The sequence below is a fragment of the Cololabis saira genome, chromosome 24 (genome assembly GCF_033807715.1).
Source record: "Cololabis saira isolate AMF1-May2022 chromosome 24, fColSai1.1, whole genome shotgun sequence".
NCBI lineage: Eukaryota > Metazoa > Chordata > Actinopteri > Beloniformes > Belonidae > Cololabis > Cololabis saira.
The window spans coordinates 11,389,019-11,414,348 of NC_084610.1; the positions used below are offsets into that span (position 1 = coordinate 11,389,019).

At 41.9% G+C, this 25,330-nt stretch overlaps 1 protein-coding gene across 2 annotated transcripts in view; it reads left to right on the forward strand.

Moving 5' to 3' along the window:
* Positions 1–25,330, forward strand: part of LOC133424884 (rho GTPase-activating protein 6-like) — a 117,085-nt gene that overhangs the window by 46,863 nt on the left and 44,892 nt on the right. Inside the window, exon 1 of one of the 2 annotated variants that reach the window (XM_061715454.1) lies at positions 7,335–7,666. The exons of the other annotated variant lie outside the window; for it this stretch is intronic. Coding sequence (XP_061571438.1) covers positions 7,625–7,666 — 42 coding nt within the window. The 5' untranslated portion in view covers positions 7,335–7,624. Of the gene's footprint in view, positions 1–7,334; positions 7,667–25,330 lie in introns of those variants that run through there. 2 annotated transcript variants of the gene reach the window in all.

The window sequence follows — 25,330 nt, forward strand, 5'->3', positions numbered from 1 at the left end:
GCTCGAGATTTTCCCCCGGGTGGGGTTTTCCCCCGGGGGAGGGGATTCACCCGGAAGTGAGACGACGCGACGCTGCTCAGTAGTAGCACCATGAGTAGCACCCAGGGGTGTCGTCAAAATATTTCCTATTCTGACATTTCATATATAAATACTGTATTTTCGCGACCATACGGGCGCCGTGTGGAAAGGCATAGCCTAAGTCTTGTGTAATTTCTGTATTTAAAACACACACGGCGCACCGACCGAAAAGGCACACACACAAGAACACACACACAAGCACACAAGCGTGCTATTTAAAAATACAGCGGGAACAAAACTTTGTTTGATTGTAGGCTACTTTATTTCAGTTTTTACATTAATCAAACCCATTAAGTCTCATCCTCTGTTTCTACATTAAAGAGCTCCGCTAAATCAGCTGTGCCAGTCCGAACTCCTCGCTGTCAGAGTCACGTTCCGTGCCGTGCGGCGCCTCGGAAATGCATGCTTTTGCAAAAGCTCGCAAAATAGTCCCAGCAGACACGTTAGCCCACACATCAACAATCAATCTGCAAACTGTGGCATAATTCGCCCGGCGCTGCTTCACTCCTGGAGAAACTCTTCTCCCTCTCAGTCATCCGTCGCTCACACGCTGCTCGCAGCCTTAAGGCCGATTTATGGTTCTGCGTTAACCAACGCAGAGAAAACGCCGTAGGTTATGCGGCGACGCACACGTACGGTGCGCTTCGCCGCGTACGTTACGGCGTAAGCTCTGCGTCGATTTAACGCGGAACCATAAATCAGGCTTCATTTTTCCAGCCGGCGTGAAGCCGGCTGGAAAAGTCTCTTTAGACAGTCTTTTCTTTTAAAAGTCACCATAGTTTCTGTCCATCAGCGTGGCAACCAAGCACAACAGTGAACGATGACTTCTACTGTGGTGCAGTTAACGTGTTCAAGTTATTGCTACAAAATAAACAGGACTTATGCATTTACAGTCAGAGCGATGCAGTGCGGTTTTTAATTATATTTTACTCTGGGGTGTCGTGAGATTTTATTCACTTTTGAAAGGTGTCATGACTGAAAAAAGGTTGAGAAAGGCTGTTTTAGACAGATTATTAATAGGAAAGCAGTTAGAATGCACTTTTTCTTTCCTTGTTGTTAAGCGGAGGTCAACCGGAAGTGGCTCTTTGTTGAAATGGTTACCATGGTTACCTCGGGTACAGCGCCACCTAGCGTCACGGAGTCAGCCATGCTCTGGTTACAGTGGCTTATTCAATCTGATTCAGTCTGATCTCAGAACAGCATGTGTAATCAGACAAGTTGATCCAATCTTCTGCATGTCATTATCTGATCAGATCTCCAACCACCTTGAATCGCTGCATGTGCACGTACTGAGTGACGCACAAATAAGATCAGAATTAGGCCGGAGGTGAAGTTCAATTCAAATGTGAAAAAATAAATTCAGAAGTGTGCCATGGGCCATGACCTGGCGGAACACCCCGTACTGCAGAGCTATGAACTGGCCGGCACTGGGTAAGAAGCCGGGCAGATATACTTCAGGGCTTAGAGAGATACCAGGCATCAGCTTTGCAGGGTGATTGGCAGCTCAGATTTGTCTTTTTCACTGTAAAGAAGGATAAAGAATGACAGAAACGTATCAAAGCTATTCCAAGAATTGAAAGCTTCATCTTAAATCAGCACCATATGGCTCAAGCCAACTGTGGTCGGCTGTATTTGCATTTCAAAGCTCAGCAAGTGATTTGCATCTTCAGCAGACTCATCCCCATGCAAATGAACCCGTGTGCCATCAGGTTAAGGAACATGAATTTTTATGTACCTAATCAGGTGAAATTCAAAACAAGCCAATAATTTATGCATAATTAAGGCCATGCAGTCACTTTAACATCTCAGCACTTTCACTGAAGTTCACCTGGCGTTGGGGTTGTGACGACAGATAAAAGAGTGTAATCAATGTTATTTTAAAGATAATATGGCTTGCTGTGCTGCTAACTGTACCGAGAAACCAGTGCAGACAGAGGGAAGTATTGCAAAACCTCTTAACCCCCAAATGAAGGCTGCTTGCCAGGTCTAACTTGAGGACGGCTAGCTAGACGGCCTCTAAAATAGACCTCTACCTCTCTTACCCCTTTTCCACCAAAGCAGTTCCAGGGCTGGTTCTGGGCCATCAAGTTAAAAAAATTAGAGTGAAAGAAGCTTCAAGAAGCGACACTTTTTTAAAAAATGTGTTAAAATTGCCTGTCTGATAAAATGAGGAAGCCGCGGGCTGCTCTTGTGCCGACTCCCGCTTCCTGATTCAAACGTCTGACGGCCCCGCCCCCTGACCAATGAGTGGCGTGTATTGTGATGACGTCAGATCCAGGGCCGACTCAGCACGCTCAGAACCTCGGCAGAATCGGTACAGAAAAAGTACCTACTCGGCACGCCTCCACTCGCCTCCACCTGTAGTGGAGAAGCGCAAGACGGGAGCGTGGAGAGTAGAGGCGCGCTGAGTAGGTACTAGTGGAAAAGGGCCATTTGTTGGGCTAGAGCAGGGGTCGGCAACCCAAAATGTTGAAAGAGCCACATTGGATCAAAAACACAAAAAACAAATATGTCTGGAGCCGCAAAAAATGAAAAGTATTTTATAAGCCTTAGAATGAAGGCAAATGGCGAAAGGTGAAAAAAGTCGGAATGTTGAGAAAAAAGTCGAAATGTCGAGAGAAAAAAGTTGAAATGTTGAGAAAAAAAAGTCAAAATGTCGAGAAAAAAGTCAAAATGTCGAGAAAAACATTCGAAATGATGAGATTAATGTTGAAGTACAATCTCGAGAAAAAAGTCGAAATGTCGAGAAAAAAGTCAAAATTTCGGGAAAAAAGTCAAAATTTCGAGAAAAAAGTCGAAATGTCGAGAAAAAAGTCAAAATTTCGAGAAAAAAGTCAAAATTTAGAGAAAAATGTCAATATGTTGAGATTAAAAAGGAAAGGAAAAAGGAAGGAAAAAGGAGAAAAAAAGCTGAAAGGAAAAAGAAAAAAGGAAAAAGAAAAAAAGAAAAAAGGGAAAAAAGAAAAAAAGAAGAAAAAAAGAAAAAGAAAAAAAGGAAAAAAAAAAAGTCAAACATTTTTGAAAAAGCTCCAGGAGCCACTAGAGCCGCGGGTTGCCGACCCCTGGGCTAGAGGAAAGAAGCGGAGGGGGCGGAGTTCTTAAGACCTTCCAATAACAAGACTGGGACACAGCGACATTTTCAAATAAGCGACAAATAATTTGGATGCAGCAAAGCAGCTGCGGTCTGAGGAGGAGACAACCTGTCTTTTAGAGATATGGTCAACGGAGGTGCTACATGGACCAAGTCCGTATTGGAGCAAATACGTTGTTCTTGCTTCAATATTCGCACCAATGCAGCTACGTAACTGACGTGGCTCCCCTTAGCACCCCGAGCTATGAAAAAACAAACTGGGTCTCAGCTGTTTCGCAATTTGAACCAGTTGTGAACCAGCACCAGCGCTGGCCCAGAACCTCTGGAACCGGTTTGGTGGAAAAGGGGTATGGCAGCAACTGGAGCTGTCAAGTCCCCTGATTCCAGGACCCTTCCAGGTTTCCTGGTTGAGAAACTAGAGTACCATCTAACAGGTAGCTGACCACTAGGCCTCCCATTGTAGCTCATTTGGAGCTCCACCAGTCCTCGTTTCAACAGTAGTAGCGTTTTCAAAATAATAAATGTGAGTTAACGCTAGTTAGCATTAATTAGCACCATATATTACTATGATCCAAGTTAAAATGGCTAGCTTCTGGCTAGCTTCTGGTTGCTGAGGTTAGATGGGTGTACTCCACCAGTTCCGGTCATGTTTCAGGGTTTCAGCAGGGTTGAGCAGATAGCAGATGAAATCTGGCCCAGTGATGGCCCGCATACCGAAACGTGTCCTGGCTCCGACTCCGTCCGGACTGACAGCAACGACTCAACCCGAGTCCTGTCAGGAATCAGCCACATGTGGTCGGCACGGCCCACAGTTGGACCCGGCATCGGCCTCGACTGCACCAGATGTCGACCACATCTAAGCCACATGTGGCCACATGTGGTCAGATGTGGCTCGCAGATGTCGGAAAATCGTTCACCGACATGTGATCCCCATTTGGCTTAATTCTAAAGACTAAACAAGATAACCAAAGAAAGAAAATATTTAATATCTGAACTGTTATTAGTATTTGAAAACGTACCATCTCCACTGTTTGCTGTAAAAAAAATTAATTATAATACAGTATTCTGAATATGCAAGATTGAATAGTGCAATCTTTAAATGGAACATTGGTACATTAAAAAAAATAATAAAACCATTTGTTTAGCATTTAGTGTATAATAGATGTATTTTCTAATAAATATAATTTATTTTGAGTCAGCCTCGAGCAACATGGCCTCGTCCGGTGGCTGGAAATTAAGGCTACAAGCTGATTCTTCTGAAAACCTGTTGCTGACTTCACAGAGGGGTGATTTTTTTCTTTTCTTGTTATTCACTGAATGTTTTAAACCCAAACTTATTTCGCTGCCTTTAATTAGCCAAACCGACGACGAGTTAAAAACTCCGATCTGAACATTCGGAGCGGTGAAATGATGCAGACGCAGGAGTGTTTGGGATCGGGGAAAGACTTTGTTTTGATTGGTCATTGTAGTAAATCACAGGCCAAATTCCTCGCAGATGTTGACGAAGCATCGAAAACCAGACCAAAGCAGAGAAGTAATGCAACCCCGCGCGCATGGTAATCTGTCACCGTCCAAACTCTGGAGATTTGTGTGCAGATAGAAATTACGTGCATGTCAGGATATGCTTCCTGTCATGCATGAAGCTCCGACTCTGACGCCGTTTTACATAATGGACCAATGATGAATGTGTATCTCATATTGTAGACTCCAGTCACCAAGCTGTTGTACCAATCCAAACTTCCAAACCTGCTGTTGACAGGATCTGATAAGCAGCGGCTTATACTGTGTAAAGGTTCTCTTTCACTGCCGGTCTTGTAACATCACAATGTTTGTGGCGATGCCCGTGTGAGATACACACAACAATACAGTCCAGCTTTACGGCTGAGTCAGTCTCCACGAGTCGATCTGTTATCTCCAGGTTTTAAAGTAAGTGTTCCTCTTAACTTCTCGGCATTCTTGAAATTGTTCGGGCTCAATCTGATAAGCAGAGAGGAATCCCATTCCTGTGACTCACAGACTCATTCACACATTCGGTTTATTTGATTAGAAGAAGGGACCTGATGTCTAGCTCTAAAATTAAGAAAAAAGGAGGAAAGCAAAGCAGATGGTTTTCATTAGTCCTCGCCAAGTGTGTGTGTGTGTGTGTGTGTGTGTGTGTAAGAGAGGCCGGCTCATTTCTCAGCCACCATGTCATTGATGAAACCGGGGTTGTGTTCCTTTTTTGCTGCGCGTTACTTCTGTTGATTTTACGAGGCTGGATGCGAGCAGAGGCTTTTGACACAGATTTCCCAATGCTGCTTCCACATGGGGTATTACACAAACCCACATGAGTCCGTCCTTCCTGTTTAGGATCCCTCAGAGTTGAACGCAACATTTTCAGGGTTTATTTGAGCACTTTTAAATGAAGGCGACTCCTGATTTCGACAACATAAGCAATCAGTTACTGTTTTGCTTCTGTGGTCCGCCTGCTAAATTCTCTCTTTCTTTTTCCTGCAGTAATTGAACCTATGGCAAGTGATTTGTCACTGCTGAAAGAAACCTTTGAAACCCAAAATACAGTATAACCCCCCAAATATATATACATTTGTTTTGCACGTGGTCTTAAAGAGTGGAAACTGGAAGTCTGGACATATATGTTTAGTCTGAATACGGCGTGTGTCACAGTCTCCTGCAGTAACTGTTACACCTCTGTAGACACACTGCACAACCTCCCAGTATGAAGTCTCTTCAGCCCAATCTTATCAAGTGCAGAGCCCCATTTGTGGGTCACTGACATGAAAACATTTGAGCCGCACTGCCGTTGATAATCAAAAGCTCCTTCCACTGCTGGTCCTCCTCCTCCTTCTCTGGCCCGCCCAGCCCTCTCTTCTACTCTAGGTTTTTTTGTGTCCTTCACTGTCATCAGCTGAGAGGCACTTCAAGTGAAACCGGAATACTCCATTCTTTTCAAAATAAAAGCATGTATTTTTGAAAAACATACTTTTTAAAGATTAACAGGAACTGACTGTGCAATCTGTTTGTACTTAAAAGTTGAAATTTATGACAGAATATTTCTGTGAGGTTGGAATTCCAACTCAAAATATCTAAAAACACTTATTTTTCAATATTTAACAGTTCTACCTTATTTTATTCACATAAAGTCGGATGTAATTGGTACAGTTTATAAGTTATTTTTGCTTCACTGTCTGCTAAATGCCACATAGCCTACTGAGTTGTTATGCTAACAAAGCTGGCAGCAAAAATGGCTTATCCAAGCAACATAAGCTTTTCAATGGTGTAAACTTTAGTGTTATGTTGCTTTCTTAATACATATCCAATTAATTAATTAATTGCCTGTATGGGAAGTCATCTATTATATTTAGTTTTTTGTTGATATATTCATGTGGGTTCAGTTCAGTTAGACTAGGGTTGCCAACCGTCCCTTGAAAAATGGAATCGTCCCGTATTTATAAACTAAAGTACGTTTCCCATATTGAGCTGAAAACGGACGCACTACGTCCCGTATTAATGTGAGAGTAGAAAAAACAGTCATTAAATGCCAGTGGAAAATGGCATTGAGCTATTGAGTTCATACGTTATTTTTTTCTGTTTTACTACAACTATAGCCTACAGTCATGGCCTTTGAGGCACAAATATGTTTACAAGTTTTCTACAGACTTTCTGTTTGCACTTTTGTTATTGCTCTAAAAATGTGCACTATTACAGAATGAATGTTCTGCTTTCTTTCTATTGTTTTATATCAATTTATACAATTTTAAGTTAAGCAGGACAGGCATTCGGTTTAAGAAAGATACTTATTTTATTCAGTTAATTTTGTTATTTTATATTAAAGTGAATTGCTTGATAATAATTTGTTTTCCATGTGTTCATGCCATGGCATTCAAAAATATGCATCTAATTAAATTCAGGTTCGAGTCAAATAGTTAAAAAAATCGTTTCACTCACTAAGGGGCTAAAAAAAGACCCTTATTTATTTCTCAGGGAGTTGGCAACCCTAAATAAGACTGTTCTTGATGGGCAAAACGAAGGACTTTTATTTTGAAAGTCACCAGCGGAAGTTGCGTGCGCAGCGACGTCGCCTTGACGACCGTCTCCGTCTCCGCTCCGCTTCAGCATCTGCAGCAGCGGAGTCCGCGGCGCGCGCACTATGGATCCGTTACGCAGCACGCAGTGTGTTGCGCTTTATGGCACAGCTGCGTTTCTGAGTGCTGTCGAGACATTAGTCCTCCAAACATCCCCTGCTTTGTCTTACAGTTGAATAAAAAAGAAAGAAAATAGATTTGTAGTGTGTTTAACGCAGAAGGAGGAGAAGACGCAAGTGCTTTTTGGAGACTTTTTTTTTTCCTGCGCGCACCTTCACTGTTGTGGACTGAGGATATAATTTATTCAACTCTATTTTATTTTTTTATTTTTTTTGGGGGGGTGTTTGATATATGTGGATACTCATTCGGGACGATGGGAGACTCCGTGTTCCTCGACAGGCAAAATACATACCTCGTAAGTAACCTGTTAAATTAAATGTAAAACGCGACCGTGCGCTTCTGGCTCGAGCTGCTGACATGACTTGGTGTTTGTTCCAAAACTTGTCCTCTGTTTCTTTTCAAATTTAATCAAAACTGAACATTTCTGTTAGTGTCATTATTAGAGCAGACAGTCATTTTGCACCATCCTCTCATACATTATGGGATAAGCAACAGGTGGATGTGACTTTCAGGGTTTAACACCTCCTTGCGCACTAAAGTGATCAAAACAGAAAGTGAACAGACAGAAAAGGGGCCTCGACGTGCAAAAGCTTCCTGTGATAGAAGCTTCTGAGTGACATTCAGACTCAAGACCACACATGTTTCCTGATTTGGAGGAAGGGGGAGGACCTGAAAGCAGCTGAGGAGAGACAAACGCAGGTGTTGTGTAAAGTGTTGTGACACTTTACACCTCAGAGCTCCAGTCAGATGAAGGCAAAACAGCCAGATACGGGTCAAGTCCATGAGAGGATGAGGGTTCTGGTGAGAACTGCTCCTTTCAGATGACACCCTCAGCATTTTGAGGCTCATATTTCACTTATTTCTGTCAACTGTGAATGTTTTGTGAAGGGTTCCTGCAGAGCAGGTTCATTTTGATGTGGACGTTGGTGGAGTTTGTGCACATATTGAAACTTGAGCACATGCAAGTGCTGTAACATCCTCCCCTTCTGTTCCCAACTCTCCTCCTCCTCCTAGCCAGTGGTGAGGAGCCCTCTGCTGACTCGGTCCACTGCTCTGCTCGCTCTTTACGAGCAATGTTTCTGCGGCTGCGAGCCCTCGTAAAACCTGCAGGCACTGATTAGGAAAATGATACAGTTTGGGTTTTTTTATGGCTGTGCTGGCACGCCGCTGTGGTTTGAATCTTTGTTGTGTGGAAGCCATCGCTTCATAACATTAATCAAAACACAGCCTTGCTCTTAATTAAGACACAAGCCACCCTGCAAGTTGTTGTCCTAGAAAAACAACATTAGTCTTCCTTAGTCACATCCACTCCTGCATGGTTGAAAACCCCACTGTATAAACCCTTAGAATAGCGGATGCTATTAGGAGCAAAAGTACTGGGATTTAATCGCATTGAGTACAGAGAAATCCCAGGAGATTATAGCATGTAATTATTACAATTATGTAGGTTTATTTTTGGACAAAAATATCCTAAAGAATGTGGTCTAGGAATACACGCTGGATGTCTGGCATCAAATTTGGTGTTCGGGTCCAGCTCAGTCATATGGAGAAAGTAGTGGAAATAGAGGTAATGGATTTGTTGCACAGACCGTAGGATTATTGATCCAATTTTACATTATCATCAGCATAGAAATCAATTGATGAAAAGCTACAGCACAGTCAATACTATACATTTCATTATTCTGGTGGCTATGACAGGGCGGTAGTTTGTTTATTTTGTTATTATTTTGTCAACTCATTTGGGTTTTTCTATGGTTGATGCCAATTTGAAGACATCAATGCAGTCAGTGATTAATATATGATGTCAGGGTTTTTTTTTTTTTTACAATTTAAATGATGACATATTCAATTCACTTCATGTTATTTGTATTGTACCAATTTACATCAGAGATCTTCTTGATGAACACAAATAAGATTAAATTCAACTTCTGTCATATTCCAATTCGATCCAAATCATTATTCTGTTAATCCAATTCCTTTATCCAGTTTCAAAATTTGTAGATACCTATTCATAAAAAGCAACAATAACCATCAGCCTCGCTAAGGAACCCGGCAGATCAGCTCTCCACTTCCATCCTGAGCAAGCAAGAGGCGACAGTGGAGAGGAAAAACACCTCGTAAACAGGATGGAAAACAAACTCCATCTGAACCATACTTAGCCATCTCCCATCTGTCATTGTGTTCTGGGCAAGAAACTCCTAGCTCAAGCTCCTTGCCTCCAGTGAGGGCATCAAAGGAAAAGCATGATATAAATCAAATCCATTATTAGTAAAGACATATAGATCCGAGAAGAGCAGAGGGAGGAAAGAGCCCAGTGCATTATGGGAGGCACTAGACGGGCAAGTCAGCCATAACTATGGTCAAAAAGAAACGTTTTATGCCTAAAGCATCTATTATATTTAGTGATGCACCGATTGTTCGGTAACCGAAATTGTTTGGCCGAAAATGGCAAAAAAACACTTTCGGTGTTCGGTGGAATAAGTGGGAAAAAAAAACGAACAATTAATAACGGCGTTGTAATATAAGGAAATAGACTCCGCTCCGCTCCCGTACCGGTTGCGCACCACAAACATAAATCGTTGGCCAACCAAAAAGTAACCACGTAAGAATTTTACCAACATTCACCAGGAGGTGGAACCAAAACAACATAATGCTGGGAAATTAAAAAATGTTCAGTTTTTTATGTTCAATAAATATTTTCTACCTTGTAATTTTGTAAAAGATTTTTTTCTTTGAAAAGCATGCCTGAATCAAATTTATTTGATTTATGCAATGGTGAAAAAATTGGCAAAATAAATGAAAAACTGCGAAGAACCATGTTCGGTATTGTTCGGTATTCGACCAAGTGTTTATTATTATTTTCGGTTTCGGTTTCGGCCACAAATTTTCATTTCGGTGCATCACTAATTATATTTACATGTATATAGTTGTTTATACCCAATACGGTCCAGTCAGTGCATCGTTAGCTGGTAGGGCAATGAACAATGCTGAATAAAAGTGTTCAAAAGTTAATTCACTGATGAACTGAGTCCATAGTCCCCTCTGTAGAACTCCTGGGACTCCAGCGGGGAGTAGTGCACCACTTAGCGTGTAGGAGGTGGTTTTAGACATATCTGGCAAAGATACTGTTGATGCTCTACACTTCTTAGAATTATAAAAAAAAGAAGAAAGCCTACTTAATATGTCATAGCAAACAATTTTTAAAAAGCTTAAAAAGGGAATGCAGTCTTCGTTGCAATATATGTCCAAACAGATCAGTGCCTTCCTCGCAGAGGCTTTATAAGGAAAGAAATTCATTCGGATAGCATATTGATTGTAAACATGTTCAGCTGTTTCTCTGGAATCCCTAATCCCCAATTTTAAAGCCAGTAACAGAGTTATGTCCTGACAGTGCATCAAATACAACTCCGCATTCTGCCAGGTTGCCGTCTCATAAGTGCTCGGCTCTTACTGGGACTTTAAACAAGAGTCTTTTGAAATGTGAAAAGAAGATGATCCCCAAGGTTTAGATAAATGTATCAGATTCTGGGTTACCGGACTTGAAACACACAAAACTGGAGAAGACTGAGCTACAAATCGAGTGCGAGGGGTTAGTAGCAGCACCTCACGGCTGCTAGTGCGTAAACATTTAATCCTACCTCAAAGGGGCTAAAAAAAGGTTCCACTTGTGATGTACAGTGTATTTTAGGGATGCTTCAGTCAAAAATTGCAGTAAATATTCAGATGTTTGGTCAGGGAGTTGGGTCTGAGGGGTGGGAGTGGGAGTGGAGCATTACAGATTTATAGACACTTAAATGTTATACATGTTATCCCTTATCATAGCCTATGAAATATATTTGATGATAGTAGCCAAGTCACTATTTCATCAAGTGCACAAATGTATAAAGAGGAATAAATATTCCATAAAGGAAAGGATTCTTAGCATTAAAAAAGAGGAAATAATGCAAACTCAGGTAATATTAGAGAGACTTGAGTTTTCATTTTGCTGCACCATACTTGTTAACTAACTACAATTAATGCTCTATTGACAAGATACATGGATGTCATTTCATGTTGCATATCAGAGGTGGGATGTTTTAAGTACTTAATGAATTGCATTAAACAGCAGTTAGTGTACACAACCAGGGCGGGATATTGACGGGTCAGCACAGCTAACAGCTAATCAGACGAGCAAGAGGGAGAGTCAGCGTCTGAAACATTTCAAACCTCAAAAATGTAAGTCATTTGACTGAACAGTGGACCGTTGGTACTGTAACTGCTGCGGTTTTACAGAGAACGCTGCACGGCCGCTGTGACATGATGACTGAAATTAGCCGTCTGACACATGGTTTCAAAACACCACTTCCTATGTTGGAATCACACTGGCTACTGCCACGTTTTATACACAGTCTGAGACAATAACCAATACTTATATCCTGCTAATGGATAAGCACAGAAAAGTGTTGCTAATGGGAATGCCAATAGCTTTTCTGGTATTTACTATTAAATCTAAGTATTGATGGATCACCCAAAGGTGACTGATGAAGGCGAAAAGAATTGCAGAAACGTGTCAGGTATTTAAAAAACCTAAAAATTTGTCTCCTACAAAAATATATACACATATGTATATATAATTAAAAAAAAAAAAACAACTAATCCATTAAATAAGTTTTATTGCTAAAAAAGCTCCAATTTGTCGCCGTAATCGGTGGATTCAAGTCTTACGGGATCCCGTGTTTTGTATTTCACTGATGGCTTTTTGTACTTTCCAACACTCATGAAAGCTTGTCATTGAAACAGTTTAATAAATCAATCTAGAGTAAATCAGTTAACTGTTTCTCCATCTCTCTAGATTGATTTGCTATCTCCTGATACGCCCTGAACTACTTTATTTTTACAGTCTAATTGATCAAATTAGACCACTCAGGGACTATGAGTCATGTAGAAAATACACCACATGAGAAGGTTGTCATTTGCTCCAAACAGGCCCTAATCACATTTTCTGCTTTGACAAAGCTGCTGGTGTGTTCGGTCAGCGGCTATAGGTTTGGTAGCATGAAACTGAATTTTCTCTAACCAGGAACAACAACAGTTGGGTTTACTCATTGATTCTTGAGTCGCTGGCTGAACTGTTGGTCATGTACACACGGAGACGTCACATCATGACAGCGAAGAAATAAATGAACAGGGAAGTTTTAAAAATGCTAATTTGAGTGAAGTAATCCTGGGGAGAAGCCAGCAGCCGGTCCCGATGCTTTGCCAAGTGCCAAATAAAGATCTCCTTTGTCTGGAAGCCTTGTATTGTATTGACAAGTGTTGGCAATTGGTTACAAGCTGTCTGCTCCAAAGCGGGCTGCCATTTTAATGATTTGTTTGAGGCCGTGCTTTTGCAGATTTGGCTCTTAGGGGTGAAATGACAAACAACATGTGCTACAAGAGGTTCAGAGTTTAAAAAAAACACTTAAGCTGGATAGAATTTTCTTGATTGCATCAATATCAAAATAAAAGGAAGTGCTCTTGCTTGAGAAGGGAAATAAAGTATTAATAGGATGATTGTTTTCTTCCACAATTGGTTGTTTCCTCCAGACTGGAACATTGAGAGAAGGCAGCAAACCCTCTGCAATGTAATGCAAACATTTCACAGGACGCTGTCCTCTCCTTACCTGCCGATGTGTGACCTTGTTCTTCTGCAGGAGGCGTGTTTGTTTTACTCCCCTGCCACTCCCAACACAAACAGCTCAGGCAGAAAAAAGCCACAGAGCCCTGACTCACGAGGCTAATTGAAAACAGGTTTACGCGGATGAATGAATCTTTATTGATTCTGAAGTGTTATGCAGGAGAGAAGATTTGCCAATATCCATTGCTGGTGTCGATTATGACCAGTTGACCACACTGGTTTGGGCGAGTTTTGTGAGTGTGCGGGCAAATGGCGTCCAACCATTCATGCGGCGCCCCGAGTCATCAGCACAGTGAGTTTATTTACATTGATCACAAGTTTTCCAAAGCACACTCTGACCCAGGAGGAGAACTTAGCAGGAGTGAACATTTTGTCCGCGGGAGTACAGTTACTTGGAATGCAAGCGATTACTGATTGAATTAAAGTTTTGCCTTCAATACCAGTGTCTCGGTTAACTTTTGGGACATAAAAAAAGGTATATTATACTGTATTTTCACAGACTATTGACCTCTCGTCATGCGTGTCATGCGTTTACTGTTTAAGCGTGTTCCTGTCCATTCATTAACTTAGCACTTGAAACAGATTCCTGTTCTGGTGTTGCTTTTAGAGCGTCATGATGGCCAGGCGGGGGGAAACAGACACCACAAGGGCCAAAAACTGCTTCTTCACGTTCCACAGCCGTCACTTTTGGCTCGTCATGACAACACTGTCCGTCCCTCGTTTTTCACCCTGTCGGGGAAAGGCACTTGTTTTATTAACACCAGCGAAAGAGAAGTCGTTCCTCCTCGAGACTTGTCTTTTTATGGAGACGGTCGAAGGGCCGGGGGGGAAAAAAACAGAGCAGGGGAAACGCCGAAGTGAAGGTTCTGGAGAGATCTGATCCACTGCGTGCGGAGGCAGATGTGCTTCCAGCGGTATGGGCCTCTGAACCCAAGCAAAATATGGGCTCTAGATGTTTTAAGGAGTTGGGTTTTACGACCGACCCTCTTGCAATCCTTTCGTCATCGGTTCACGCAAAGGTGTCTCTCTCTTCAGGCAGTGATAAGAGTGTTGGCGAGCAGGTTTAACGGGGGAGGGGTGTGCATGTTTGTAAAAGCACTATGAGGGCATGATGTCATCTACCATGCCACTGTGGGAACTATGACATCATAGTTTGGGAGTTCGAAAAAAAAGACCACAACAGCTTGTTTTCATTGATTTGCCTGCGCTGCAAAATGGTCATAAAAGAGTCAAGGCAGAGTGATTTATCGAGGGTTTTTATGAGTTTTTGAGCAGTACTAGATTCTAAATAATCAGAACAGCTTGTGCTTTTGATGCAGAAACCTTTTCTTCGTGACCTTAGCCACACATTTATGCCAAAACTGGAAGAAGCTGTTAAATCTCAAAAGAAAGGCTTTTTCACCACTCGCCGTTTACTGAAATCTGAGACGTAAAGATAAGGCTTGCTGATTTGAGGCTGCGAGGCAAACAATCCCTCGCACGGCTTTTCAAAATTTCCTCTCTGAAAAAGTCAACAAGTCCTGAAGATCGGGCCGAGGCCTCTGTGGAATCACAACATCAGGCATTGCCTCATCTGCTGCTGCTCCGGCGTCTCTCCGGAGGTCAAGCAGCAAAGTGTGTTTAGGGACGTGTGTGTTTGTCGGACAAAATATTCATGGAGGAGTTTGAGCCATACACTGCATGACCTTTCAGTGGATGCCTGTGTTCGAAATAACGATAATTTAAAAAGAGACGGACTTGTGTGACACTAATGAAGCTGATTCAATTGTCATTTGCGTTTACGGCGACTTGGTGGTAATCACAGCTAGGGGGTGTCCGGTTTGGATCCAAAAATTGGATTTTCTTTCTGGAATTTGATGCTTTCCTCATTGTACTCTGGTTTCCTCTAACAGTCCAAAACAGGCCTCTTGGAATAATTGGCCATAGGACTGAGTGAGTGTGTGTGATGGTTTGTCTACATGTGGCTTGCGATGGATTGGTGACCTCCTTAGGGTGTACTCCTGCATTTTTCATTAAGACACCTGGGATAGACTTGAGCAGAGCTACGTGAACCTGATTAGGAAGATTCAGATATAAATGATGGATGGAAGATAGAGATGCGGTTCAACGTCACATTGAACGATGAGAGCCAAAGTCTCGATCTTAGATCTTGGCCCTGCTGCGTCCTCTCAGATTTCCATGTGAGATAATTTCTTGCCAACTGAAACAATTTTTGAGAACATTATCAGATCCCATGAACTATTTTTGTTCAAGTTGTAGTGTGAAGGCTCAGGTTAGATACTGAATGCCCTTTTGTAGGGGCGATTTATGTCCAAATATGTGTTTGCATGGCAGCTCAAACCTATGGGAAAAACCTCAAATAAGGCACACCCCAAGAAGATACACCTATATCATAACTATCTCTCCCTTTAAGTAAACCTCTTCACTCTCCGATTGTCTTGAAGATTATCCGAGTTCATGGTGTGCATGTGACTTTCCCTAATGTGCCAAGTCGAACTATCATGGAGTTTGGAGAAGTGCAGGAGACGACAGACATATTTGAGTCTGATGGAATCATAACTAGAGAGAATCAATCCGGTTTGCTGACAGACAGGAAGGTGGAAGTCAAATTTCCAGCCTGATGACACGTCAGCGTGCCTTGCTGAGAGAAATATTCATGCAATGAGCTACAGATGACGGTAGAAATAACAGATATCTAACAGCCACTTGCAGCAGGGATGCCTCTCACAGGCTTGCAGTGGGCGTGTGCGTTCACGCTGTCCTCGGCATGCAGATAAGTGTGTACAGGACGAACCCGTGTGACGTGTGTGCGCCTGTGGATCTGACTAGCAGCCTGTGTGAAGACTAATAAAAGTGTGACCTCAGAGTCCACGGGGTCTTTTCCTGAGACTGGATTAGCTGCTCTTGAGACCGCCACTGGAATTCGAGGATCAACAAGCCTGTTGTTGCAGGGCACGTTCAAGCACGCACGCTCGGCCTGTCGCGGCACACGACTGTTTACCTACCAGCATATCGCTCTATATCAATACCTCTCTCCTCTCCTGCTCTGCCGTTTCCTCTCTCTTTTCTCATTTGAAGTAAAGATGAAATTATACTTCTAGAAACTAGTTACACCAGAAAATAAGTGGCTTATTTGATCATTTTCGTCAGTATGTGGCTTCCAGCGGCCACATATAGACAAGTAAATGAAGATTAATTGACACTTTGCGTGTTCATTAGTCCTGCAAAGCTGTAGTGAGCCCATGTGCACAACTATAAACCTTGTTTAATTATCTATCTAATAAAAGGTGTGTAAAAGAAGCAGTTCCAGCACACAAACAGAAATTGCACTGACATATAGACAGATAAATGTATAAATAGGTTCGTCTTTCACTTGGGTTAGTGCTGTCGTCTACTATTTCCTGTTTCCTGGCAAACACAGGTATGGGTTCTCTGTCACTAACTGGGTTGTTATTTTTGCACAGATACGGCGCAACATCTGTGTGAGAAGGCTTACAATCCTAGCGATAACACGGCCATCGAGTTTTACTCGCACCTTGCCCTGAGGGAGACAGTGTTATTTTAAATAAACAGTTTCCTTGATGGTACTAAGGGAAAAGAAGAGAAATAATAAACTGATCCTGCACAAGGGAGTCCACTGTATATGCTCCAGGAGTCACATTCCAGCTCTTTGGCAGTGGTCAGGAGAGACTTGACCGCTGCCATGGTACGTTACTTGCACCCCTTTCATGGTGGAACTTTTATGTCAGTATTTTGCCTCATTTTGTATGTAAACAACCCTAAAATAGGAAATACCCCTCTGTTTCTCATTGGGAATTATTAACAGACAAAAAAATGTATTTAAAAAGCGGAGGTACGATCCTTGTAGAGAGTTGAAGAGGGGCGACATTTTTCAAGACAGTTTCAAGAGTGCACATTGCAGAAGAAAGGAAATTCTCCAGTTTTGGTTTCTATAGCTACATTTTACATGTAAAAACCTTGTTTGAGATTCTTTTCCACGTCATTGATTTCCATCTTGTCGCTAGGCGACATCCCGATCCCGCAGTGTTTTTTTTTAGCCGCCCGCAGCAAAGTTCAAACTGCCCGCTCCCGCCAGATTTGCGTTGGGTCCCGTGGGACCCGGCGGGACCCAATCCCAATGCAGCCCTCTACTGTGACACCAATATAAATATTGTGAGTAAACAACCTCAAAGTAGTGACATTAAAGTGTTGTACAGGTGCTGAAATTTCCTCTGCAGTTTATTAATCTTTAACCAAAACTCTTGCATCTAAACTTAGATGACATTTAAACCAAACAGCTTCCTCCTTTGGTAAAACCGAGGCAGATCTTTGAAACCTTTGCTGCTGTGGCTCAGCAGGTGAGTGTTTCCGATGTGTTCATTAAAGCGATTGGGCGTGTTATCGAGACGCGTGCTTATTGAATTGAAGAAAATCTCGGCGGGCAGAGTTGAGCCGGGGTTAACTCTTATATCAGGTACAGGTTCACTTTTGCTCAGTGTTTGCGAGACCGCTGTGGAGCGCACGATGCGGCACATGCCTTATTGCTCCAATTTCCCGACTCAACACTAATCAAGCCGACATTAAACAGAGCCGGTAGGAAACAAGCTCTGGTCGAGGTTAGATGGCTCTCGCAGAGAGCGCCAGCGGGAAGTTGATAAGTAGTTTAACGCATTCATTAAACACCTCATTATCACTGGCTGTATCAGTCTGTGCTTTAAATGGTCTCCACCTTGCTGGGATTGTCAACACTTTACAGCGTTCCTTGCTGGCGCAGATTCACGCACGTTGCGGGTCAGGCTCCGAAAAAGACATCAACCGCGGAGATTTGTGTTCATTCCCTTTCCGTCGGGAAATCAATAATAGAACAGCCGACCCGGCGATGACCCGTGTTCCACGGGCACGACCCCGTGCGCGTGTAAACGCATGTATGGTCGCAGCTACTGTGCAGGGAGAACAAAGCATCGCTGGGCTGTGACGGGTGTGGCGTGGGTCTCCAGGAAGTTACACTTGGCTAAAACTTCCTGGAGCGAAACAAGGCCGATGCTTTGAAACTCCTCATGTAATTGCCAGTGAAGTGTTTTCTAGAATTATACGCATCATTTTCCAGCAAATGGCTGCCTGATGATTGATAAGGTTCAGTAACTTTGTGGTTGAATTGATTCCTTTTCATTCAAACATCATTATTTTTCAACATCTCAAGTGAGAATCTTTTAAAAAGTCATCAAATTTTCACAGGAATTTCACATACTGCTGTCAAATGAGCCTGACTGCATTATGAAATGGAATCATGGGAAAAATTAAGTTTATTTGTTACGTTTTTACATTTATTTGTGTATAAAGTTGACAAAATTGATAGAAATTTCATACAAAGGGATGAAAATGGTTTCTTTTTTAATTGTTCCTCAGGTAATGTTTGGTACCATGTGCCCATATCATAGTTCCTAGACTGAACATTCATGAAACTCCTCATGAATATGTGTCATTTTTCACAAGTTTGAATAATTTCTAGAGGTCTTCATGGAATCACTGAAACATCTTTTGGTCAAAAATACCACTCATTATCCCATAAGAACCCAGACCCATTTCTACATGAAGAAAATATATGGGGTGCATAACACAGACAGAGTGAACTATATGTGTACATTTAGAGGGAGTGTGACACCCGTGTCACCATGGGTCCTTTACCCCCTCTTTTTCTGCAGGATGTGCCAACAGTACTCTAAAGAAGGAGAGAGTTTACACCAAACTGAGCTCAAACACGCCAGCCTCGTACTTAGAAATGACTTGCATTCCCCTGTATTTAGTTCAGCAAGAGACGCCGGTCACGTTGGATCAAGCAATTAACTGGTTCAGACTCGTAAAACACCATAACTTTAGAAAGGAACACTGAAGCAATGTAACAACAGGCCGGCTGGTAAAATGTCATTATGTTGTAAGTCCTATGTCAACTCTGTAAAATCTGGGCTTTTCTGCCCCCCCCTCCCTGTTTAGTTTACATTTCCAAGGCCTATATTAATAAGTTATTTTCCTTTTGTGTTTCCAAGCAGGAATGCGGTTGAAGATCCCTAGTAGAGATAAACATGGTGATGCTGGGTAATTCCACACTGAGCTGGGTTGGTGACATACCGATCCTCTGCAAATCTGAACGACCCACTGAATAAACATAGTTTCAAACCCAGGAGGCCCCGAATAAAGTCCTGGGGTTGTGTTTTGTCTGCGGTCATAGTCAGCTCAAACTGCAGACTCTATAAAAAGGACTGGCCACAGCCCTTGTGTTGTCACCCACAGGTTATCTGAAGAGCGCTTTTGAAGCCTGTTTTTTGTCTCTGCTCGGCACCATGTCAAGGTGGAGGCCTGTTGCTCAGTCAAATTGTGTCTTTCTCTGTACTTTGCTGAGACTTTTGACTTAGTCAACTTACTGTAGAAAGATGCTTATATGGCGTCGACTAGGGTGCTTTGGCCCGAAGCTCTTCTTGATTGACTCACTTTTGGAGCCAGCACCCGGTAGTCAAACAAAGAACAGTCATTTTCTTTACTTCCTGATTTGTGTCAGACTAGCAAGCCCACCTAAATATGTACCCTGAAACACTTTTTCTTTTAATACATTCCCCTTGTGTTTGTGCAACTCTGCCAAATTCCCAGACTACTTCCAAAGTGGGATTTTAAAGGGTCTTTGTGCTACATTGATTCAAAAATGGAACAGCTGTCCTCCGAGACAATAAAAGCAGTGTTTAGTCATGACTTGGGAGTACATTTTTCAATAAAAAAAAACAACAACCTTATTTGATTTTTCTCTTTTCATTCTCTCCATGGAAGCCACACTTAATTTCAATTAGAGATGGGATGTTCAAGAAGTTGTCTTTGTCTCATTTTTTTGTGTGACAATGCAAAGATTTGGTCCTGCAAGAAGATTGTCAGCATTTTAAAGTAGCAGGTGAACACAAGTGGAGAGTAACTACAGTAGGATTTAATCAGAAACCACAGTGCATAAAGACGCATGCAGAGACACAGTTAAGTAGGCATAGGCTGAGAATCATAAGACATGTTGACCAACCAATACTACATGATGAGTTGGGGGATGTGCAGGGTACAAGTAGGGATGAGGTGAAACAGATGAAGGTGATGAGGGCACAGGTGCAGTACATGATGTGGAGAACTGAGGAATGCTGGGAGTTGTAGTGTCAGGACCGCGGTAGCGTGGGAGGAGCTGGCATGACAAAGATGCTTCAACAAAAGACTTTACAGTAAAATAAAATGTTATTATTAGACACCTGGAGAGAAAGCAAATAGATGAGATTTGGGAAAAAAGGGGAACAAACTGGTTTCTGATGAGATCACTTTTGAGATGCGGCGTCTTGGATTGCAAGAGGTTTGCTTGCTTGTCACTTGTGCATCAGGTTCTAGGATAGCTCCACAATGCTTCTGCTTACAAAGAACATTTTTCTGACATTTTTTTAGAAAAAAGGAATGAAAGTTTCGTCATATGTTTGTAAAATTTAACCATGTTCAACATTTGAACAGATCAATGAACCAAATATGATGATGAATGGCTGCTCAGCCCCAGCTTTGTCAAAACCCGATCTTACATTCCAGTCATTGAAGTCTTCATCCGACAACAGTCACACCTCGATTCGTTCCAGGTGACAGAATATGGAACAAATTGATCACATCTGAGTTATAACACAATCAAACAAACTTAAACCAGTCCAATACTGAAGAAATACATTATACCCCCCCATTTCCCGTGCCCAACCTTGTGAGCACATGTTGTAGCAAGGCAGCATGTACAGGACTGTCTCAGAAAATTAGAGTATTGTGATAAAGTCCTTTATTTTCTGTAATGCAAAAATGTCATACATTCTGGATTCATTACAAATCAACTGAAATATTGCAAGCCTTTTATTATTTTAATATTGTTGATCATGGCTTACAGCTTAGGAAAACTCAAATATCCTATCTTAAAAAAATATAATATTCTGGGATCTTAAACTGTAAGCCATAATCCGCAATATTAAAATAATAAAAGGCTTGCAATATTTCAGTTGATTTGTAATGAATCCAGAATGTATGACATTTTTGTTTTTTTAATTGCATTACAGAAAATAAAGAACTTTATCACAATATTCTAATTTTCTGAGACAGTCCTGTAAACACTGCCGTGCGCGCCGCCGCTCTGCCTTTACTCTGTCGTCTTCATTATCATTCAACATCATCTGAATTCTGAGGGGCAGAGTAGCAATTTTGTAATCCCTGCTCCTGAGCGACCTCGCCGGATTAACTGGGGCCCATGTGGAAAATAAAGAGTCTTAAGGAGACCTCATTCTTATCCTGTTGTGTTAAATGGAAAGGGTGGAAGAAACAGAAGGAACACCAGGAGACTGTGCTGTACTTTCATAGTTTTACATTCCCACAAGTGGTTGAAAAGTAATTCCCAAGTCGTCCCGGGGAAGAACATTTAAAAAAACACTTCAGAGACAAGTCAGACTTATCTAGAATTGACAGTTTGTAACCGCACTTCCTCCAAGAATAGAAAAAGATCTGATACGTTGAAGATTGTTAGCTCGGAGGTCTTCAGTGAGAAGTCCTTTTCGGTCAAGACGAGGTCTGTGTTTGCAAAACCACTCTTCAACTGAAACTCCCGCAGCCACACTGTGTGCAATCTAGTTTGGTCCCGGAAAGAGTTAAGAAAACAGCAGCTGCTGCAGAAATGACAGATGGATACCACTAGCTGCTTAGCATGAGAAGTTAATTTCCTAAAGTTCTCAACGCAATTTGTTCTCTGCTCTTGGGCATGGCTTTAGTCTTGTGGAAACTCTGTGTGTGCCGTTGCCTTCCCAACTCTGCTGTGAGTACGAAGTGTGATGGAGTCTTTCTTTTTTTTTTTAATTGCTTGTCACAGAAATATTTCAACACGATTGTGAGAACGTTCTTATCACCTTCGAAGGTGTTAACAATGTGTTCTTTAGTGGGCGCAGTGATGAAACCTGAATGCATTTCCAAGTATCCTGGTTTGCTAGATTTGACCATTTACAGACATGCCAAGAAAGATAAGGCTGCATGATTTGGATTCCAGCTTTACATCTGAGCCCTGACACATTGCGTCTTTTTGGCGCCGATACCGCCGCTAATCTCTGAATCAATTATTTGTAGCATTCCTGCACTGATGGAGTGACACCGCTTCTCTGAGAGTGATCTCCGTGCCGCCCGGGCAAACGCATCTGTGTGGGAGGTTCAGTTCTCACGGATGGCAGAGCAACCGCGCTGGATGAAGTCCATGGGAAACGTATGCCCATGGGGCTAATTACGGGGCCATTTTTGCTGAGTGGCAGACAAACTCTGCTCCCGTCTTTATAATCAATGTTTGTGCTAATGGAAGCCCGCAGAATGTCGCTGGAAGATATTTTCAGTCACAGGGAGATTTTATCTTTTTCTTTTCTTTTTTTTGCTTCTTTCAAACAAGGGCTTATCTAAAGGAACACCCCTTGCTTTCAAGCTGCAGCACCATTCCTGCTCTTCAGACGGACACTATGTTGGCTCTTAAGTAACCGGCAGTGATGGGATCCCCATTCCTGCTTAAAATAATCATGACACTTAAAATGCAACGGTGTTGTGTTACGTAGGAATACAAGGATTCATATATCTAAGAGCTGCTAAATTGTCCCTATCAATGATTTTGGTCAGAAACAAACAAAAAAAGATAAGGTTCTGCCCCATAAAAAGTGTCACAGAAAGGTGAAGGCTACCCCTGGTAAAATTTTAAACCCCAAATACAATTTAAAATATTACAAACGCGACATATCAAATTTTTGAGGACAGAAGTTTAGCTTGGTTTTCTGTATTTGATCAAAAAGACATCCAAAACAATTGAGGACCCAATATGAAGAATCATTTTCAACCAAGACTACGAACCTTTAAGTGCACACATGGTGGCACAGCTGGAAAGGCAGTTAGGGATGACATAATTTAGTGAAAGATTTGTGTAGATGATGGTGGAATCTGGAAGGAGAAACTCTTTTCTTGAGATATTGTTTCCAGACACAAGAAACCAATTCTCCACAAAAGTCAGTGCTGAAATAAACAGTGATTGATTAAAGATTGATGTACCCATATCTTGTGGTTGCCAAAGCAAAATAACCACCAGGGAATTTTCCTTGCACATTTTCATCCCTTCTCCTCCTCTGGAACTCCATTGACTTCATTCACGGCTCCTTTTCTTGGTTGAGAGGCTGCACTTGCCATTGGCTGAGCTCTTGTTTGGCAGAGTTCAGGTTACCGCTGAGTTGTGACCTGAATTTGAGTTTTCACGTCACTCCGTTGCACACATGAAGGCCTGAAGCAACTCACGCAACACATGCATGCATGGAGGTCAAGGACTAAGCACTGATTGCTCAAACCATCTCTGCTACCATTACGCCACAATCACTTAGTCTCACTTCAAGTACAGCCATGAATTTTTTCCACTTGGTTATGCTAAAATGCACTGGATCCTCTCCCGTCATCTGAACGTCCACACAAACAAAACAGCAGAGAATGCTGTGGATTTACTGACGATTAACCAGCTCCAATAGTTAATCTGTATTGCATGGGTAGAAGGAAACTGAAAAGTTCCTTGAAATGAGGGAAATGTATGTGAACGCCTAGGAATTAATGGGTTTTATGGATTAATTTGGTGGGGGGATAAAAGCAAACTCCAAGAGCAATTGCTTTAAAGATAACTGGAGGTGAAGTGAGCCCACTAGAAGTTGGCACCCGGCCAAGATGAGTCCCGAGGCTAAACACAGAATCTTGAACTAGGTAAAATAGCTAAAGGCTTGAGGAAATCATTGAACAAGTAGGATGCTCTCTAAAAGACGTTGAATTCTTTGTAAAGAATACTTTGTATGACCATCCATTTTACAAACATAACAAAAAAACCTAGATTTTGGCAGAATATTAGGATTCTGGGACTGATATATGGTACAAGGAAGCCAATGAGTAAGTCTATGGGTCCAAATTTAGATTCTACATAGTGAAAAGGTTATGATTTGACACCAAGATCATTCCAATAGGACAACTCTATTGGATTTTATTGCGAAATGCAATATTACTGTATATTCGATGCCGGCCATCTTGAAAAAAGGCCGCCATCTTTTTTTTTTTTTTGGCACAATGGTTTTATCAAAAGAGCAACCCCTAAGGAGTATATGTGCCAATTTTGGTGCTTGTAGCCGCAACTGAACGATTATTCCTGTTATTTCTCTAACTAATGGGCTTCGCATGTACATCTACCTACCATCCCTTGGAGCTCATTAACTATGCCCAAAAGTCTTGGCGAGCCAATTAAATCAGCCCATCCTTGTAGAGAGACTCTCTGGGCGGGGCTTAATACAATCACAGCAGAATGCCGACGTAATCTGGATGTGAAAGTTGTAGATGGCTGCAGCTGAGGACCGTTTGAATCTGCTTTGGTATCGACAGTTAAAGCTTTAGACTTTTTTCTTTGAAAATCAACCAGAAGACGGCTTGATGTATTTGCTCTGTTACACTATACTTGTTTTCGTCGCTCTGAATACATCACCTTGTTTGTTGCTCTGATTGGTCGAAGCTCCAACCAACTGCATACAAAGGTAGTTTGATTAGCAACCATTGGTGCCGCCCCTTGGATGGGGAGGTCCTATGGGTCGCTGTCAGACCTTACATGTTTCTAGATGTGGGTAGGATCTATTCAACTAGGCTTAAGACCTCGACTACTGGCCATCTTCTAGGAGTGAATACATTTCCAACATCCCCTGACATTATCCCGTAGGAAATGTCCAGCAGCTCAGGCTTTGTACAAGTTGGGATTGTAAGCATGAAAGTAAATTCACCACAGACTAGCTACAGAAAAAGAAAATCAACCTTTGTGAGTCGTCTAGTCAGAGTCCAGATCTCAACTCCATAGAGATGCTGTGAAATTAGTTTTTCACACCAGATATTCTAGAAATGTGTCTGAGCTGTCGCAGCTCTGTGAAGAGGAGTGGTCAGAATTCCTTGAATGTTGTTCTGGTCTCATCGGGAACAGCTGACAGGGCTTGTCAAGGGAGGTTTGAGCAGCTCTCAACTCCAACGCTTCACTTTCCTTTATGTAGTTTACCACCACCAAGTATGAATGAGGAGTGAATGAATAATTGGAACCAATGTGAGCGCTTTGAATGTCGATAAAAAGCACAATATAAATCTAATCCATCATTATTATTATTATTAATAGTCTCGAGATGACTTTAGATCACATTTTACTGCAAATTCATGAGGAAAACCAGGTAATGTTTCAAAAAGCCATCACCT